The sequence below is a fragment of the Halichoeres trimaculatus genome, unplaced genomic scaffold (assembly GCF_033239565.1).
Source record: "Halichoeres trimaculatus isolate MK-OKI-2021-1 unplaced genomic scaffold, fHalTri1.1 fHalTri1_scaffold_21, whole genome shotgun sequence".
Classification (NCBI taxonomy): Eukaryota; Metazoa; Chordata; class Actinopteri; order Labriformes; family Labridae; genus Halichoeres; species Halichoeres trimaculatus.
Genome location: NW_027437199.1, coordinates 14,004,244 through 14,024,292, shown reverse-complemented (window position 1 = coordinate 14,024,292; position 20,049 = coordinate 14,004,244). Strand labels below are relative to the sequence as shown.

General features: G+C 40.6%; 1 protein-coding gene across 3 annotated transcripts in view; it reads right to left on the bottom strand.

Annotated features, from left to right (window-relative positions):
• Window positions 1-20,049, bottom strand: part of LOC141810512 (uncharacterized) — a 43,699-nt gene that overhangs the window by 2,520 nt on the left and 21,130 nt on the right. For all 3 annotated transcript variants that reach the window (XM_074698131.1, XM_074698130.1, XM_074698132.1), the window contains 3 exons: window positions 2,506-2,697; window positions 316-469; window positions 31-216 (listed from right to left, as the gene is read on the bottom strand). In XM_074698131.1, coding sequence (XP_074554232.1) covers window positions 31-216; window positions 316-469; window positions 2,506-2,697 — 532 coding nt within the window. The remainder of the gene's footprint in view (window positions 1-30; window positions 217-315; window positions 470-2,505; window positions 2,698-20,049) is intronic.

Here is a 20,049-nt window from a genome sequence, read left to right as displayed (position 1 = left end):
TTGAGTGTGGTGTAAATGCTGCTGGTTTACCTCTGGTACCCTCTGTTCTCATATCCACTGAGTCCTGCGGTCAGGTAGAGGGGGCTGTCTGGAGCCAGACGGGGGTTCATCCTCTGGGACAGATGAAAGATCTTTGGAGGGGGGAATGACTCCCACTCACCCTCTTCCCTCTCCAGCCAACACTCGCCCCTTCGAGCTGCACGTTTATCTCTGCGCCTGTGTAGGACACAGCTTCAGTTTGGGACTTCTCATACACAAGGGATGAAGGTTAACTCTACGTGGGGTTGCTTTCAGTATCTGTCTCCTCTGACTTACCTGCTTCGCCCCTCTTTCTTGGCTCGTTCCCGTCCAGATCGTTCCTGCAGGCAGCAGATGAGGAAGGACAGAGACATGGCAAGAATGACGATGCCACTCACTACGGAGGCCAGCACAGCTACTCTCAGACCACGGTCCTCAGGTCGAGGGATTGCTGAGGAGGAAGGAATAACATTGTAAACTAGGTTACATTTCTATAAATATCATCAGAGTGTTCAGAATCAGACTGTTTGTTGTGTCAGCTCACATTCAGACTGAAATAAGTACAGACAGCTTCATGCTTTGAAAGAGAAAACAGCTGACTATGAGTGATGAGGAAAAAAAACTTGCATTATTTTTAAAGACCAGTAGGGGGACACTCAAACAAGAAAAACAAAAACAACAAAAGCCAATCAGTCACTTTCTTTCTTCTTAGTCTATTTAAAACTCAGACCACAGCACACTGGGTCAACAGTAAGTCCTATTTGTTCTTTTTTTGTGATCAGTTCGGCTTTTAAGAAAAATGCAACTCCTGATAGAGCTCCATGTGATAACAACAGGGAATGTTAGTTCCAGGGGACACAGGAGGTAAATGGTAAAGGTAGAATGGGTCAAAATTAAGGAAATAGTAGCAATATTGATGAAAGTTTGTCAGGGAGATTCGGGCCATGTCCACCACTGCATATATTTTTATATGTTAAGGCCTGTCACCCACACGAAACTGTAGCTTTACGTTACTAAAAACAATATTTTCTGGAAACTCCGGCTAAAGTGAACATTTTGGAAAACTCCAGTTTCACGTTTTCATGGGAAAGAGTTTATGGTTTCTTCTCCGTCACAGCTGAATGGCAAGAGTCCATTCTGATGTGACGGGTTTCACGTCAGAAAAACACTGCCACATAGGAGTTTGACATGCTTTGAGCCGTACCTATCAGCAGATTTGCCCAGTTATATGTGAACGAAAGTATTCTTAAAAAAGAAGTAAGCGGGGATATTTGTTTTTGAAAATATCAGTTAGGTGTGTACAAAGCCTCAGGCCATGTCCACACATAGCCACCTATTTGGGAAACCTCATATATTTTTGTATGTATATACCTGTCATCCACAGGAAACCACAGCTTTACGTCACTAAAAATGATGTCTTCTGAAAACACCGGCCAGAGTGAAGATTTTGGAAAACTCCAATTTCATGGTTTCGTGTGGATGCCAGGAAGCAGAGTTTTTGGTTCTCAAACTTCTCAGCTGAATGATGGGGGCTCATTCTGATTGGCTGGCACAGGTTTTACATCTGGAAAACACTGACAAATATGGGTTTGGCATGCCTCGAGCCGCACTTATCGGCAGATTTGCCTGCTGCATGTGGACGAAAGTATTTTTTAAAATGAACAAGAGGGGGGATACTCGTTTTTGAAAAAGCCAGGCTAAGTGTGTACAAGGCCTCAGAGGGTTCACTCTGGCTCTGGTGAGGTAATCATCATAGTGCAGGGTCAGGTGTGTGTGTGTGTGTGTGTGTGTGTGTGTGTGTGTGTGTGTGTGTGTGTGTGTGTGTGCGTGATTTCCTCTGATTTGGAGCAGGTGGAAGCTTATGTATTTCCCCTGAGCTCCACTTCCCTGTGCTGACTCATTATCTCACCATCAGAGGTAATGAGAGGTTGCTTGTGTGTTTTCAAAGTACCGTGTGTCTTTTTAAGCACAACACTCTTATAGAAAGCAGTCAAAGTCTCTGAGTCTCATTTCAACCACAACCTTTTCTGTTAGCTTTAGGCATATTTGGCTCAGTTAAAGATGAGTCTCCTGTAAGTTCAGTTTCTGGTCAGTTTCTGGGCAGCAGTGGTTTTATTTGATGTTTCAGGACTCTCTGTGACTCAGCTCAGTGCTGTTTTTTCCATTTCCTCTCCTCTTGTGATCATTAGCGCTGATCCCTTTGGGTTAACTCTTCGAACTTCCACTTGGTTTAGTGATAACATGAGCTGTAGCTGTAGGCACTTTTGATTTGTCATTCAAGGCTCTGTATTATTAATTCTTGTAAATCAGGACCAAAGCAGTTACACATTGAAGCATAATGTTGGGTAAAAATGGCTGCTTTGTTGATCAGCCAGAACCTTGCCATGAATTAATAAGTTATGTTAAGTTTGTTGAAATGAAAAAGAGATATTTTAATTACAAAGTTAGGCTGAAGATGTACTTAGTTTGTCAAACCCACCCTCTCACCTTCACAGACAGGCAGGTAGTTGCTCCACTGTGCTTTGCCTTTCTTGACAGTGCACTGTATTTTGTCGCTGCCAACCAGCTGGTAGCCATCCCTGCACCAGAAGGTCAACATGCTGCCGACTGATATGCCAGTGCCGCTTTCTACGTAGAAGGAACCCCGGCGAGGAGGCAGGACAGGAGTGCATGACAGACCTGAGGGGGCGGGAGAGGAAACAGGAAGTTAGATCACTGATCGGGACAACACTTTTTAAGAAAAGGACAATTTATTGAAGAATGGGGCTGATACATTATTCAATAAACTATTGATTTCATTTATTTTGGTAAGCGCCTGGAAATCCTTTGCTAGCTGTAGTGACTATTCTGGCCGGATTTTAGTCACTGTCTCACACTAATGTGTTTTTAACACACTCCTTAAAAAGACCAATGTCCAATCTAATGTTACGGCAGCCTTCTTTCTTCAATTTATTTATCCACAGGAAACACATAACAAACTTACTTAATTTAAAACATGCGCTCTTTCCGTTGCCCCAATCACTACTTCACCTGTGCCCTACTTGTAGTATTTACCTGCCACTTTGCCTAAAGTGCCCCCTGTGGTGATTGTGTACATCACCAAAAACATAAAGCAAAAAACAACCTGAGTAAAAAAGCTCCTACAATAGCATTGCTACTCTACAAAAAACTTTGATTTTTTTTAACAATAAAATGTTGAAATGATCGAGACGAAATCAAACCTTGCTGGAAATATGTGGTGTGTGTTTTATCATTTTGGCTTATTGGATGACCCAGTTTGTTTGAGTTAGACCAAGTGTGAATTAAGTGATTTGACACAGTGTACTTCTTTTATTTCTTCTCAGTAAATAAAGAGGTGAAGCCATGCTAGCTTAGCTGAGCATCCACCAGCGCCTGATGCACAAACAGCCCAAGTTGACAAGGGTTTAGTTTTGTACTTTCAATGGTAAAGTATCGCCACAGAGTTTGACACCTCTCTGTTTTTCTTTTGACACAGATTACTTCAGAGTCCAGTGAAGCCACAGGAACTTTTAACCATGTTTACAATCCATCTTTTTATTTTGTATTTTCACCTCCTGTCCACTTCTTTCCTGTCTGCTATCCAGCTCTCTCTTTCTCTGCACCTTTTTGTCAAACACAAACACTCATCTAAGAGTGTCTGTTATTTTCCTTTGGAGCCCAGTATGAGCCAGATAGACAGACAGAAAACACTATTTATAACTTTCTCATGCTACAATACACAAATACCTCAGAGGAGTCTTGTGATACAGAAGCTATTGTTAGATTACACTGCAGGGATGTTTGGCTCAGAGGAAATCTTATGCAGAGCTACAGCATTACAAACTGCTCACTCAGATGAAGTATTTAATGATGGTTAATCTGTTTTTTTTCCTGCACAGTGCAGCCATATATGATATCTGCAGCAGGGTTTAGGATAAACACTGATGACTCAGTCTTTAGTTGCCATGTCTAAGGGACAACAGGGTTTTAAAACTCACTTCAAGACTCAGATTTGTTTCCAGTGCATGAAGAACATTTATTCTCCAGTAAATCACGTCAACCATTTTTATATTTCTGTAACCATGAAATGTGTCATTGTGATGGTTTGTCTACAATTTTGCACAAGTGCACCAAAACAAAAATCACTATGGCTGTACTTTCACAGTTGATGTGAACTGTGAGTTGACCAAACTCTACCCTGCAACAAATTCATCCAACCTGTCAGGAGCACCTGACTGAGCCGTGATGCCCCAAGTATACAGCATGACAAACAAAGTAGTATGGAGAAGTAGGCCAGCCACATGCTTTACAATTTCTAGATCTGACCTCACACATCAAGACAGTTTATAGATGTAAGATCTCACAGAAACCGATCAGATATAACTGAAGAAGACAAACACAGAGCTCAGCTGTTGGCCCTATAGTGTGTGTTCGTCATGAAGCAATAAAATATGAAGTTAATAATATCTGTGAATAATTCCACAAGCTGCTCTACTTCTTAAAATTTCTACTTTACTCTGGGTATAGTTTTGTTTATGTCCACTGCCATGCTTATGAGCTGTAACATTTGGTTGGTGGCACTTCCTAATCTGCTTCCCTCATTGGTTTTTATAGGGCAGCCAAATCGTGAATCCTATGTATTGAACATGTTTAAGAATTGGTTGCTACGCGTCCTAATCAGGTCACACTTGGGGGAGGCCAACTGAGCCCTGAATCTGGCTTACAGTTGTCGAGTGTGTATTAAAAAAACTGCCAGAATCGGTTTTGATTTTGTAAAGTGAACACTTGACCGCAAAAGATCAAACACATACGGATATGAGTCCTTTCTGCTTGCAAACAGCTCCCTCCTTACACCCCATCAAGAACAGCACTGCTAGTGGTTTGATCCAGCTGTTGAAAAACATGTGCGAAAGTGGCCGCTTTGGAGCCACAACACATACTAAACAGCCCTCTTGGCAGGTTAAAACACAATAAACTTCCCTCAGGAAAAATTATGTACTAAAGTGCCCTCAAAAACACAACCTTAGTGCCCTCTCCAGTGGTGAGAACGTGCTATAAGTGTGTTATGACTGAGAGGTATTTGTAATACAGTTCAGCTAGGCAGAAGAAAGCACACTATACCATAAGTAAGGACATAAAGTAAATTATATTATTTTACACTTGTTTAATTTGTTAATTTTGGGAAAACGATTGGAGCACTGTCATTTCATGGTTGTTCGCTTAAAAAATGGAAAGTCTTTATTGATCTTTTTGTTTTGTTTTTTAAATGTGTGACGCCACTGACTTGCGCTAGAAGTGACGTGCAGGGTCAGGGGGTAAAGGTTAGAGGAAAATATAGTGCTTGTACGGTGTGTCTTTGTTGTGAAGTATCCAATGCTTCAGAGTGAAAACAATCTTAAAAAAAGTACAGCACCAGGGAGAATAAAGTTGCCAAACTGAAGACAGGGTCCTGGTCTACTCATGGGTGCAACATGTGCATTCTTTTTTCTTTTGGCCACCGCCCTTCAAAAAGTCTCTGCATGTCACTCCTCATTGCCCTATTTTTGGCCTCAAGACAACTGCTAAATAATTACATCCCATAACGGGACATATCAGGATTTTCAGCTGCTAACTGCTAAGCTGTTAGCACCAACTCGTGATGTTTGATGTTGGGCATGAGGCTCCGAATTGCAAAGTTGCACGCACTACAAATAACAACATTTCTCCACATTTAGCCATAAACTTTCTATGCAGATTTGGAGAAATATTTGTAAAATATATCTGTAAAATATTATATATAAATGTTGAATGCTGAATGTTGATCCAGCAGGTGGGAGTGTGAATTAGCATAGTCGCTAAATCTTTAGAAATCGTACCTCAAGATTTAGAAATCTCAATATTTGGAAACATAGTTAAATATGTAGAAACAGGGCATGTATTTTTAACATTTATACATAGCTTTTAACATTTAGATATAACATATAATATAACATTTATTTGACATATGTATTTCACAAATAATTCTCTATATCTGCATAAAACGTGATTTTTTAAAGCTAAATTTACAGAAATAATATTATTATTTGTAACATGTGTAACTTTATACTAAGCGCCCCATAGTTGAGGAACATTTAGACTGGAATCATAAAAGTATAAAATAAAAGGAGCTGAAAATGCTACCAAAGGTACACTTCCTAAGAGTTAGGTGATTAATAATACTGTGTATGATGTTTGTGGGAGTAAAAAAAAAATCTGCTAAAATACCTTCTTGAAATTTAAAGAAGAAAAAAAAAGATTTAAAGCACGACTGTGTGTTTGCTTGTGTTATGTTTTAATGGACAAGGGTCAAGCTGCCGTTTGCTTTGCTTTGCTGTGTCAGTATTAGTGTAATCTTAATGTGTGTGTGTGTATGTGTGTGTAACACAGAGAGAGAGAGGAGTCATCCCTCTGTAAGACACTGTGAACATACAAGCTGCTCTTTACTGATTAGGAGCGACAGATGGGAGGATTTCTGCAGCGGTAGACACAGACAGAGGAGAGGATCCCGTGATCCTGTGTGAAGATGACAGCGTCCCCTCCCTCTCTCTAACAAACACACGCACTCTCACACACAAATACACACATCAGGGCACACACACCAGACACGTGCGTAAGGCATACAGCGCAGAGAAACAGGGACAGGCTGACTCTGTTTTTTAAAGTAGAGACTAAAAGCCATTCTGTTTCCCCAAAGAGACCTTTTACAGATGCTATTACTCTGTGTGTGTGTGTGTGTGTGTGTGTGTGTGTGTGTGTGTGTGTGTGTGTGTGTGTGTGTGTGTGTGTGTGTGTGTGTGTGTGTGTGTGTGTGTGTGTGTGTGTGTGTGTGTGTTTGGCATCCAGCACCTCAGAAAATAGCTGAAAAAGGTTGAAACATCTGGAGGTCCAGATGCTCTGGTGCCTGAAAGCTGCAAACGATTTCAACAAAACTTCTCTTGAAGTATCAAAATAACTTTTATTTCTCCAATGGTTTACTTTTCCACTCGGCATCGCAGACTTCATTCAGCTGCTCACATAGGGGTTTATTGTGCCTAAAAAATAAATAACAAGAAAAATACTGTACTGAATACTTATCTTCCCTACTGTCTACTTTTCATCGTACCATCAGAACACAACATGAATTGTATGTTTCTCTTTTTTTGCTGAAGCTGTGCAAACGACTGACACTGCTGAGCTTCTGTGGACACTGGATACAGATATGTAAATTCATCTTTATCCTATCTTTCAAAGCCAGACTCTTTTCTTTGCAGTGCAGGAAACCTTATGAAGATAAGTTAATTCTTTCATTTGTGTTTGAGAAGAAAATCTCTAGGAGTCTAGCAGCAGCTGTTTTTGTAATCATGATTATGTTCACTATCTACTCAGTCTCACCATGAAGATATTGGTCATTTTAGTCCATGGTAAATTTCACTGCTGGTATCTATGGTACAAATATTTTTTTTATCGTTATGTATGCGGTGAACCATGGTATAGGTGAGTGTTATGGAGTTTGAATATCAACACTAAGAGTCCATACAAGTCCAGTTGAAATGAAACTGAGTCGCTACTTTTAAGTACTCAAAATTTAATGCTAGCATAACTTTTTAAAGGGGAAAAAATATCCCAGGGGAATTGAAACATTCCCCATGTTGAAGCTTCTGAGATTCAGTGGTAGAGAGGGTTGTCTCAGCTGGGGACGGAGCCAGGATTTCAGGTTTAGGTGGGCCTAACTAGTTTTGGCTGGGCCTTAAATTACAAGTAGATCACTAAATCAATTAAAAATAACAGACTGTGATACCACTGTCACTATTTGTTGTTTTAAAGCAGATTTTGCACCTTAAAGATATATTTTTTCTTTTTGTGTGTGTATTATAGGCTGTAAGAGCAGAGACTTAAACCATGGTTAAAATAAAAGAAAGAAACTCTACACTCTTTCTCAAATCATTCTCTTGTCTTGCCTGTATACTCTGTTTAGTAATTTTTTCCAGCAGGCTACAACGATTCCCAAACTTGGGTCTTTTTACATTTACATTTATTTAATTAAAAAAAAAATTTGGGTGGGCCTGTTGAAAAGTGGATGGGCCTGGGACCACCTTAAATGGTCTCACCCTGGTCTCACCATCAAAAGGTTGCCGGTGCTATCCCAGCTCCAGCAGTCTAAGTCTGTTCATCAATTGTTATTAATCTAGACCAACTGAAACTCACACCCAACAACATTTTCTTCTCCTTTCTCTGGAGTGGACTCTTGCCAAAACCACCACCACGGTCAGCAAGTTGACTGACAAGCACTGGTGGCACATTTTGGCTCAGTGCATACTAACTCAGATTAAGAAACTTTTTTATTTATTTATTTTTTTTAAGGTATTTTGATTTTATAGTTTGACTCATTTTCCTCCTGGAAGAGATAGGCTTTGACCTATGCAGTATACTGCAACCAGCCAGGAAGGGGACCTCCAAAGGTTTTGGCCAAGCAGCAGTTTTATCATGAAGATAGATAGATAGATAGATAGATAGATAGATAGATAGATAGATAGATAGATAGATAGATAGATAGATAGATAGATAGATAGATAGATAGATAGATAGATAGATAGATAGATAGATAGATAGATAGATAGATAGATAGATAGATAGATAGATAGATAGATAAGGAAAAATTCTGGTGATGACCTTTCCGATAATTTATTTGTTAGGAAGCTCAGACATTTAAACACTACAATGATTATGTGGTCAAATGAGTCCAAGGCCTCTACTGCAAGTAGTTTGGGAAATAAGATCATGTCTTCTTATCCCCTGTGATCCTATCTGCGCGGATGCATTTCCAAACCAGGTTCAAGCCCGGTCATGTGAGACAAACTTACACTGTCCCTACAGATTACTGGTATCAAAGATTAAGCACATGTGTGCTACAGCTGAGCAGCTTGTTAGCTCTCTGGCTAAAGGACAGAATCAGTGTTTGACTACTTGAATACCACAGGAAGAAAGTGATGACTTACTGTCTTTGTTTTTCCAGGTAACAAAGCAAACATGCTGTACTTAACAGAGATGCTGTCTCTAAGCTGTCACATAAAGCTAAATAAATTACAAGCTAATAAGTTACTGTGGGTGGATTCATGTGAAGCAACAAACATTCACTGACATGAACAGCACTCAATTGGCAGATTGTTGTCTTTAAGCTGTCAAACAAGAGAGCTATCGAACCAAACAAACCAAAACAAAGGTTGTTAGCACACTGGCTAAGTGTTTTCTGGAAACTGTGTGATATCTGAAACATACTGCCTAATTCTCCTCACACCCAAAGATACACACATACATACACACCCATCAAAAGAAAAAGCCTGTTCCTCCATAAAGGCAGATGAAATATTAAACATATTATGTGACAGTGTGTTTTAAGGCTCTACCCCAGGTTTTTTTTAATAGCTGTTGCTATGCTGGGCCAGGAAACTTGCCATCAACCTTTCTAAACCCTGAGACAATTAAGAAACAGCCCTCCCTCCCTGCCTGTTGACAGAAAGGAGGAACAATGATGCCAGTGTGAGGTGTACAAACAGAGCTGTCTCAGTGGGGTCCAGTGTCAGAGAAAAAACAGAAGTGATACCAAAAAGATTGGAAAAATGTGCTGAACTGCGTGTGAGATCTCTGCTGGTGAGTGTTTTCATGCAAAGAGAGGGCACTATGTCAGTTTTGTTTGGATCTATTCTTGTTGACATCTTGCTTTATTTGCTCATTCCTGCTGCTTCAGCCTCATTCAGAAAGCCCCTCTGTCATCCTGGGAACAGTTGGTCACCAATCAAAACCAACAGCAGCCAACGGGTGCAAGAAAACTTCTGGACCACCAAACCTGGCAACCCCGAAACTGCGAACCAAACATCCACTCTGTATTCTTTTATTAAACCCTCCCACTCCTCTCTGTCAGGGAAGCACTCAGAACAGTTGGTGATTAAATAAAGATTAGACTCTCTGTATTAAAGATTCAAATGCACACATTCGCATGCACAAGACAAACACACTTGCTGGATACACACTCACAGGGGAGGAGGGGGGGTTACTCTTTGTATCATCTGTAAAGTCCCTCAAGGCATGCATGCTATGTACTCACACAACATCCTTGGATTAGAAAACTCTACTTTAAGCTTCATGGACCCCGTATTTAAGACTTCACTGATCATTACATCATGAGCACTGATCCTGCAATTCCAGGTAGTAGCTTTTAACTTGATGCTCCCTTGAAAGGCGCTGTTCTTCATAGTATTTGGGTTTAGTATTTTTAAGTACCTCACATTGCCATCACATATTATTAAAATATAAATACCATGTGGGATATCACAATGTGAGACCCCTACAAAGCTATATTTATCAGAGCTGAGGGGTCTATGGGTCTACGGCTTTCCTCCCACCCCACAAAATGAGATATTTAATGACAAAACCTGTATTTAGTAGTGCTTGTGAATGTAAAATCCTGACCTTAAATGAGCTGTTTGGATTTTGGGGATTTGCTGACGTCAGCGATTCCCTTTTCTGACCAATCAGGAGCAAGTCTGACCTGAATGGTCCACTGGAGCAGATACCCCTGAACCCCCTTCCCAACCACATCCTCTGCTAGAGAGAAATCTCTCCGGGGAATGCCAAAGTTGAAGAGCCATCACTGCTCTGTTTTTGGCTGTAAACAGCCACATAGTTCCATGCACAAGCTTCCCATCTCGAAAGAAGACAAGACCAAGTGGCTAGAGTTCATTTATCAAGGAAATGTGCCAGCTACACTCAGTAAAACTGTGCATGTGTGTGCTAGTGACTTCACAGCCGACTACTTTTCCAACTTTGGACAGTACATCAGAGGGTTAGTGAATAGACTGGTCCTGAATCCAGGTGCATTACCAACCATCCACCAACAAACCTTGGACCCTGGAAATGTGAGTATTTTAAATGCTGTGTGCTGTGGAGCAGATGTAAGAGCTTTTCCTCAGTGTCCCCCCTGTCTCTGTGTTAGCTTCAGGATGCTAACTGTAGCTGCAGTTAGCCTGTTGTTTTAGCCTGTAATGTTACAGTAAACAAGCTTTGCTGTTTTCTAAACATTGTGCACTCGGAGCTCGTGGCGCCGCTCTCAGTGACGCAGAAGAGCGGGACGGTATCAGCTGTGGCTCATTTACATATGAAGGTCACTCCCACTAATTCAGAGCGTTCTGAACAGAGGGGCTATGAGAGCCTGGAAACAATGCTGCTGTACTTGAGCTATTGGCTTTTTGGACCAAAACATGTTACTACCATTTCATGAAGACATCAACGATCCATATCAAACTGCAGAAAAGGAGCATAATATGGGACCTTAAAGTTGTCATAGTTTTTTTGTATATGTGTTGATACTTTTTGCATGCATGTTGTAGCTCTTGAAAATTATCTGACACCTACTGGCCACCGTAGCAGAGTCTACACTAGCTTCTATGCAAACCTGACAAGCCACAATCTCAAGTATTGAAAATGAAGCCAGTGCAGAGGTGTAATTGAAGCTCACATCCTGTCATTATCTCGTCTTTTTACTTTCATATTGATCCTTAATTTTATCATTTTGAATTACCAGAGGTGATATGGCTGGACAGTGGACAGTGATTCATTTACAGCTTGAATTTATCAAATTCAAGAATATCTGTGTAATTTCTATGTATTCTGAAACTGGAACGCCAACAACACACTCATTTAAGCTTTGTTTGGATTCAGACTGTCTGTAGTTAAAAGATGAGATGTACTTTGAAACAGAGACTATAACAAACCCTGAAGCTTATTAGCCAAACAGAGGAAGATACAGTTCTTCTTTGCTTGGTCAGTTTACCCTGGATGGACTCAGAAATGAGTATCATCTGAGTCAGACTGTAGCAGTCACTTAAAGTCTGAAATGAAGTTAATGTCTGATGGCATTCATGGCTGACGACTGACTTGTTTTATCTCATTCACTCTTGCTTTCTTGTCTGATTCGTTCTGATTCTTCCTGAGTGTCTTTTTTGGTCTCTTTGCTCCAGCTGCTCCAGTTTTACGAGATCTGCCCTCCAACAAACATCAAGACTCTCCGTCCTCTCCGTCAGTGTATCTATTTCTGTGGCACCTCACCAAGGCTCTGTATCACAAATGATTACCTAATCCCCCCAGGCTCTCCCTCCTCTGCTGCACAGTGGGTGCGTTCCTGTGCGGACCTCTGTCGTCTCAGCTGTGCATTAGTGTCAGCCCTGAATGCTCATTGATGGAGTGTCATTGATTGAGACACACTACTGAGGGATTTTTTGCCTGGGTGAGACCAAACAGTGACCATATGGCAAAGGTTAAATCCTGAAGGTAACAGGTTTGTCCTTAAACCAGCGGCTTGGGTTGACTCTAATTGAGGATCGTCTATCCAGTTAAACACAGCGGGAAGGTGGGACTGACTTTAAGCTTCCTATTGACACTTCAGCTGACTGGATACCCTCACTGACCCGCTGAAAGAAGAAACACTAGTCTCCAAACTTTTACGTGAACAGGCGAAACAGTCTGGGGACAACAGATTTTGAATTCCATTTCAAAACTCCAGAAAATGAAAAAATTTAGCACGTAGAAAAACATGGATACATTTAAACAGAAGGAGCCTTTAATTTGGATTCAAACATTACTTTGACTTTCAGGAATTTTAGATCAAATTGTTTGTTCTTCTCAGAAAGTGTGTTCCTTCTGAACAACTCAACATCGGTTTCATCTGTCCACAGAATATTTTACCAGTAGTGCTGTGGAACATTCAGGTGCTGTTTTGCAAATTTCATACAGTAGCACTCCATTCTTGTTTTACTAATTGTGAACTCATCAGCAGAGATGTTAGCATAGATTTGTGTTAAGGGCTAGTTATACTTTCGCCAGACTTCGCGGATGGCGCGCACACCTTAATAGAGCGCAGTGGCATTTATGCTTGGCCCATTCTCCGTTGTACTATTCACCGTAAAGACAGGGCGGTAGAGAAAAAATGTTACAGAGTTCCTGGAGGTGCACGACCATGCGAAGAGCCAGCGCGCCGACTGTCGTGAGGTGCGGGTTGACGTCATTCGTGGCGCGCACACCTCGCGACCACACGACAACGTCAAGCATAAACTAGGCTTTAGTCTTTGGTGTGTCAGCTGTTGCTTTAAGATTTTCCTTCACTTTACTAAGCATTCTGTGCTGTGGTCATGTGGTCATCTTTACAGGACAGCCACTCCAAGGGAAGGTAACAACAAGGCTGAATTTTCTACATTTATAGACACTTTGTCTGATGATCATATACATGGCAAAAAAGGGAAATCTTATCAAGTGTTTTTGTCTAATTTTGAGTAAAAATTGTCTTGTTAAACTTAATAAAGCCACATTTGACTGGTCAGTTGTTTAAGACATAAATAAGGTCTTAATTGCTTGTAACAGGTAAAATAAATCTGCAAATGGTACTAATACTAATCTTGTTCCATTGGCAGATTTTTTTTTTCTTTTTACAAGCAATTCAGACCTCATTTTTGTCTTTGAATGACTTAAAATAATACACTTTTCTGGTCTGGTCAGGTGAATGTGGCTCACTTAAGGTCCTAAAAGACGTTTTCTAATAAAAATAAGACAAAAAACTTGATAAGATTTCAGTTTTTTCCAGTGAAGTCAACAGATCTTGGTCATAGGTCTTCTTAGAGCTCCTTTGTACAAAGCAAACTCAAATCTGATGTGTTTTTATGGGTTCATTACAAATTGTAAAGCTCTCACTCACTGTTGTGAGTTGCATTATTGGGCTTTGGCAACCTGTAGACTCATATACTGGTACACCTTTATTTATAAGACAATACTTGGTCTGCTTCTCCTCTATCTATGTTTTTTTTATCATACAGGGATGTAGGCTTGGTCAGAAAGTGGGAAAAAAGTTTTTTTGGGGGGTACTCTCAAGGAGCTGGTGTCCTTAAATGTTTTTAAATCTAAAATGAAAGACATGGAAGCAGATTCAACAGGGTGTTGATGCTGTAGTTCGGCTGTTAGAACAGTCTATTCCCATGATATGACATAAAGATGACTCTATTAAATCCATTACATTGTGCTTTCTAATCTGTACTTCGTCTCTCTTAGTATTTCTGTCTGTAACTTTGTTTTTTTGCTGCTGCCTAACTTGGCCAGGTCTCCTCTGCAAAAGAGTTTTCTCTCAGTGGGACAAGCCTGTTAAATAAATAAATAAATTAATAAATAAATACATTTTATTTATTTATTTATTTGTTTTAAAGGTCAGCTTTAACCAACACCTCCAGTCTCGTCACATTCATCATTCTCGGGGTAGGCTGACTCCTGACTCCAGTTAGGTCTTGGAGAAGTCATTACCCAGTTTCTGCAGAAATCTGGGTATTTCCTGAGGGGTCACATACTTTTTTCTCATAACTGTAAATGTAGATAGGACTTGATGCCATGGGAAGTGTCAATAAAGGCTTTCAGTTGCACATTAGTGGTTACCCCAGTCAAAAATCTTGGATCTGCCCCTTCCTCAGCGCTTTCTGATCAGTTTAATACAAGATGCTTACGTGATGCTGGCTCCAGTAAAAGCAGAGACACATAAGCAGCAAAATAAAGCACATGCATAGTTTAAATGACAAAATGTCTGTAATTGCTGAGCCGTGGATTGAAGTTTCACCGTTCGGAGCAGACTTTTGGACGTGTTTCTCTTCACTGCCTCTTTACTTTCAACCTTTCTGCTCTTTGGTTGTTCCCATCCAGCTTCCTCCTCCAGGGTCAGAGAATAAGGCTCATTTAAGACTCACCCTCTGTGACTTTGTTCAGTGGGCGTTCAGTAGTTTTAAGCCATGGGAAGTTAATAATGAAGTTGAGCCACTGCCAGCAGCCATATTGGACTGACGGGCAGGCGACAAAAGGAACTCCTTGTCTGAAGCTCACCAAGCTTGCGGGGCCCAGGAGTGACGATAGTGTGTGTGTGTGGATGACTTAAGTACCCCTGGCACTGCATGTTTGCACATGTGTGTTTGTCCTTGCATGAAAAGTGAGTGTGCACAAGTCTTGTGATTTTTTGGTGATTGCAGAAATTTAAACAACTGTTTATTTGATCTGTTTTTGAGAGAGCATGTGCTAACAGGAGATACTTCACTAAAAGATGGATGTAGAAAAGCCACTTGTTAAGCTCCTGAAAAAAACAAAAACTTCAAATAGACAGAAGTAATTGGCTTGAAGATACTCTAAACTCTTCCTACTACTAGTGACAGAGTGAATCTGCATACCTGGGTGTTAGCGTGTCATTAACAGGATTCCTGGCACCAGAAATAGCCTGGAATAGACAGAGGTAATTGGCTTTGCCTCACCGTTAATCAGATTAGAGGCATTGTAACATTTTATATTTACGGTTTAGGCGTTTGACTGACGATCTTGTCTAAAGAGACTCATAGTGTAGATTAATCTACTTACTCTCAACATAACGTTGATGCAGATTCTAAAACCTAATATAGGTTTGTGATCTTTCAGGGTCATTCTCTTCTTGGAAGTTCGTAGACTTGGTTCTTATTACTGATGACTTAGATGCACTGTTCGTTAAATTTAAAAAAAATATATTTTTTTTGCCAGAAACAACTTGGTATCAGGAAAAATAACCCCACTGTCGTTAAGGATTCCTCGTAGACTCCTGCTGGCCCAGATTAAGAAGGCGACTGCTTGCTAGGTAACTAATGTAGGCCTCTCCAGGGATTAATACTAACAGCAGCCCTTACACACTCTGGTGAGGTTAACAGATTGTGTTACCGTGTTAAAGGTAAAGCTTACGGCTTTTCTTAAGCTGAAATAACCGCTGCTCATCAGCTGCCTGCCAGAGTCTCAGCGTGAGTTTGATCAACTGCTTTCTTTTCCCTGGCAAGTCTGTGACCAGGTAGCCCCAAGGATTATCCTGGTTCTGATTCAACGAGAGGAAAACACTGCGAATGGCTTAATGTCACCACTGTGCTTGCAATGGCTTTCAATGTCTTTTTTTTCCCTTTCATGCAAGGGTTTCAGGATTTTTCATGTTTCTCTTGAGTCTTTTTTATTTGTAAAATAAAGAAGGTCTTCGCTTTATCTTCAACCCTGCCTGACAAGTAAAAAACTATGATCCAGGCTGATAAAGCTCCTAGGATCTTTTTTTTTTTCACATTTGCATGCATTAAGTCCATCATTATCAAAAAAGTTCCCCATCAATGCTGGAACAGTTTCTACCAATGCACTGCAAGTGAAGGAACATGCGTATATGTGACAACAAAATGTTCACAAAGGGGTTTCTGAAGACAGAACAAAGCCACTCCATACTGGAAAGTTCATGCACTAAGAGCACAGCCCTTCATTTACATTTGATCACAACATATTTATATTCAACTTTTTGATCTGACATATTTATTCTCAATGAGTATATTCAAAAAATCTTGACCAAAGTTAAAATAAGATGTTGAAGCATTTAAAGTAATAAATAGTAAATAATAATAAATAGTTTCTGGCAGAATCTGTATTTGCAACTGACATTTAGGTGCCAGCTTTGCAGACAGTACACACTGCTTCCCACCAGCCACGACTACAACGAAAAGAAGGGCACTTTCTGAGCAGTTTGTCTGTAACAGTGCAATTGCAATTTATCATTTTCTGTGCGAGAGGTCGCCAGAGCATGTATTCTGTTTTGACCTGAGAGAAGGGGCAGCCTGAGTCTTTAGTGCCATGACACATGCAGTGTGTATGCTCAATATCTTGACAGGTAGGTACATCAGAGTATTGCAAGTGGCCCAGTGCAGCGCTTAATTATAAATATTTATGGTCTGAAGAACAAGCTGAGCAAAAACTGGAAATTTAGAGGATATTACAAAATCCTTCTGGGCATGATTTTATGACCAAAAAGGAGGAAATGTCCGGGCAAATAGGATGTATGGTCACCCTAGCTTCTAGTTCTAGTGTTTCTCAAACAAACAAAACAAGAAAATGTCAAACATCAAACTAACAAATAAACAATGACTTAAATTAAGAGAAAGGAAAACCATAGGTTTAGAGCTGTATCAGAGCAGTCTGGTTGTAAAAAAATAAAATATAAAAAAGAAGCACCTGAGGACAGTGTGATCGATAATAGAACTCTGATCTTCTCTTCCAGGAAGAGGCCTCAGTGAGGACACCTAAACTCACAGCCTAATGAGTCATGGCCTGTATCGATGGAGTCTGAAAGCACAGTTTAATTCAGGCTTCTGGGCTTTTTTCTGCTAAACCTTCACGCGTCTGCTTGACTGCGTTTATTGATTATAAATCTTTGTAGTCAGTAAACGGAGCACAGCTGCAGAAGTGTTTCACACTGAGTCTTTCTCCCTGGAGACTGAACCTCTACCGGCTCCAGTTGACCTCTGACCTCTGTGATATGACGCTGAACCAGCTTTGTAAACAGATATTGATTAAAACAAACACATACACAGGATTTGACTTACACGAGATGAAGTTCTGTAAGGTTTTAAAAAAAAACACTGTAGTAATTGAACGCTACATGAACAACCAGTGCTGTAACAACTACTTTAACCCTCAAAGGAGCCTCTTTAATTACAAGGAACGGTTGTGGCGTTGCTCAGTTGCTTTATGATTGGATCAATAAATGGTCTTTAATCAACTGTTTCTGCTGCAATACCTGGACCCCGAATGTTTTCTGTGGAAAATTAATGCAAGAGCAAGCATAAAAAGGAAAGCGTTAATTGACTGGAACAAAAAGCTTTGAGTAATGAACTTGTGTCTCCAATCGTTAGCTAAAAGTTGCGTATACCAGTTAGCTTTGGCACGTGTTGTGAGTGCTACAAATTTGACTGTCTGTAAACCTTGCGCACAATTTGCTTGCCATATTGCCAGTTCTGCTACATCCTCTGTGGGAGCCATGGTGACCAAATCCAAGCTATGTTTATCAAACAGCTATTGTTGGGAAAAAGACAAGAGCAGACATGGAGGGGGAAAAGTGGCTACTAAATCAGTGAAGACAGGGATACCAGATATAACGCATTTGCAGGAAACTGCCGTGTAACCCATCAGATCAGTCCAACCCGGCCAAGAGAAATTAAGCTGATATAGAAGTGCTAAAACCTGTAGTTCATTGAACGTCTGCTTGAGGCCGAATTTGTACCAGTGTTTCCCCTACCATTGTATGGGGGGCCACAGGGGGGCTTAAGACTAAAGACTAAAAAGCCTTGTGTTATTCATCTTGTTTACATGACAGGATGTCATTTGTCCATCATTGCAACCATGTTTCTCCTTGCATTGTTTCACTTACATACATGCTTGCATTTACACACACAGACAAGTATGTTCTGTATAGCGGACAGAGAGCTGGAAAACTACCACAAGAAACATTTACCAGCGCCTTCTCTGTAAAGATGCAACAATCAATCTCCTGCCCCCCTGCCGACAATGTGACCATCCTCCCAAGGCTGTAAACCTAGGGGCAACACTATGTACTGACTGCAAACTTTGTAATGTTCCTGCCACACGGCAGTTTATTGAATATATAAATATTAGGACAGTGTCCAATCAGAGGTAGAGCTGACCTGACTAAGTCTACTTTTGGCAGGGGGCGCTGTAACAGTTAGCAAGGGGTTTGTAGCCCACCTTAACTCTGCCTCTTTATCTCACACTTCCCTGACCAAAGTTCAGCATTTCCATTATGGCACGGTCCTAAGAAACAGATGAGTGACAAATATTGCGTACGTTTATAGATCAATCACACTGCCTCGACTTAAAGTTATCCTTTTGAGGGATGCACCTTAAGGTGTGTATGCTCTGCATTGGTGGACAAACCTTCAGCGTTGGCTTTAACAAAAATCAGTGTAAAACCATCAACCAGGCTTTACAGTTTCTCTTAGCGACTTAAGGTAGCGCCCCCTGTTGACAAAACAGTACTTTTTATCTGGCTTGTTTTGCCCTTTAAATTTGGAAGTACTGTTTTTTTTACCAAATACCTTCCTTATCAATTATCAGCAGCAGCCTCAGGAGTTGATGACAACATTATGATGATTTCGGTATTTTGTATGTTGCGAAGAGTCACCAGTGTACGTTTCACCCTGTTTGACAACCAACACAAATATTCTCCCCGGGGCTTTGAAACAACAATAAAACAGTTTGTACCGCCAATTTATTTCTGAATTCAGCAAATGTATGACAAGAAGAGAACAACAATGCAGAGGTCCAGTTATCACAACTTCCCTCAAAGTGTTTTTCATTATCTTTAATTATTGAGGCAGTAGTTTGCATATTTGGCAGCGGGCCACTTCCTCAGTGTTTCCTTACATCCTAACTTTTACAGATTGATGGACGCTCACTGCTCTGTGCCAGCGCTGTGTCCTGACAGAATGTGACCGACCCACTGTCACGTCATACTGAGGGAGGACAAAGACAAAGCAGCCCTGCCTGGAGATCCCTCCCAGTTTAGAAGAAGAAGAAATGGATGGTTAAAACTCGAGCTTGACCATATCTTTAGAGCAGACAGAACAATGGTAAGAAATATTATAACAACACCCATCATGCATTCTGGTTAAACTCCAGATTTTTCATTATTGTCCATTTGTCTGCCTTATAAACACTCATCCTGCAAAGCTTTTGTCCAAACAAAATGTGTCTGTTCTCAACTGGAGCATATTTTATCACTTTGCTCAGTTTTGTGTTTGAGACAATGAAACTTAAATTGCTAAAATTTCCAAAAGTAAACAAACTATTACAGTGATAATCCGGTCCAGAAGGGAGAAATCCAATAATGTAACAAAATAGAAAAAAAAAAAGCAGCTTAACGTGCTTTATACTGTCACAAACACACGCACACACACACATTTGCACCACACTCAGGACAATGACTTGAACACACACCTTCAGTTTTCAGAATATTTGGAAGCTCCCTCCATTAAAGGCTCTGAAGTGGTGTAATTCATGCATGTGGAGCAATGTGGCAAGCCAGCTGATCACCTCTCTGCAAGCTTTGTGTGTGTGTGCGTGTGTGTGTGTGTTATTAAAGTATAAAGTGCTTATTGCTGCTCTGTCAGACACGGAGCT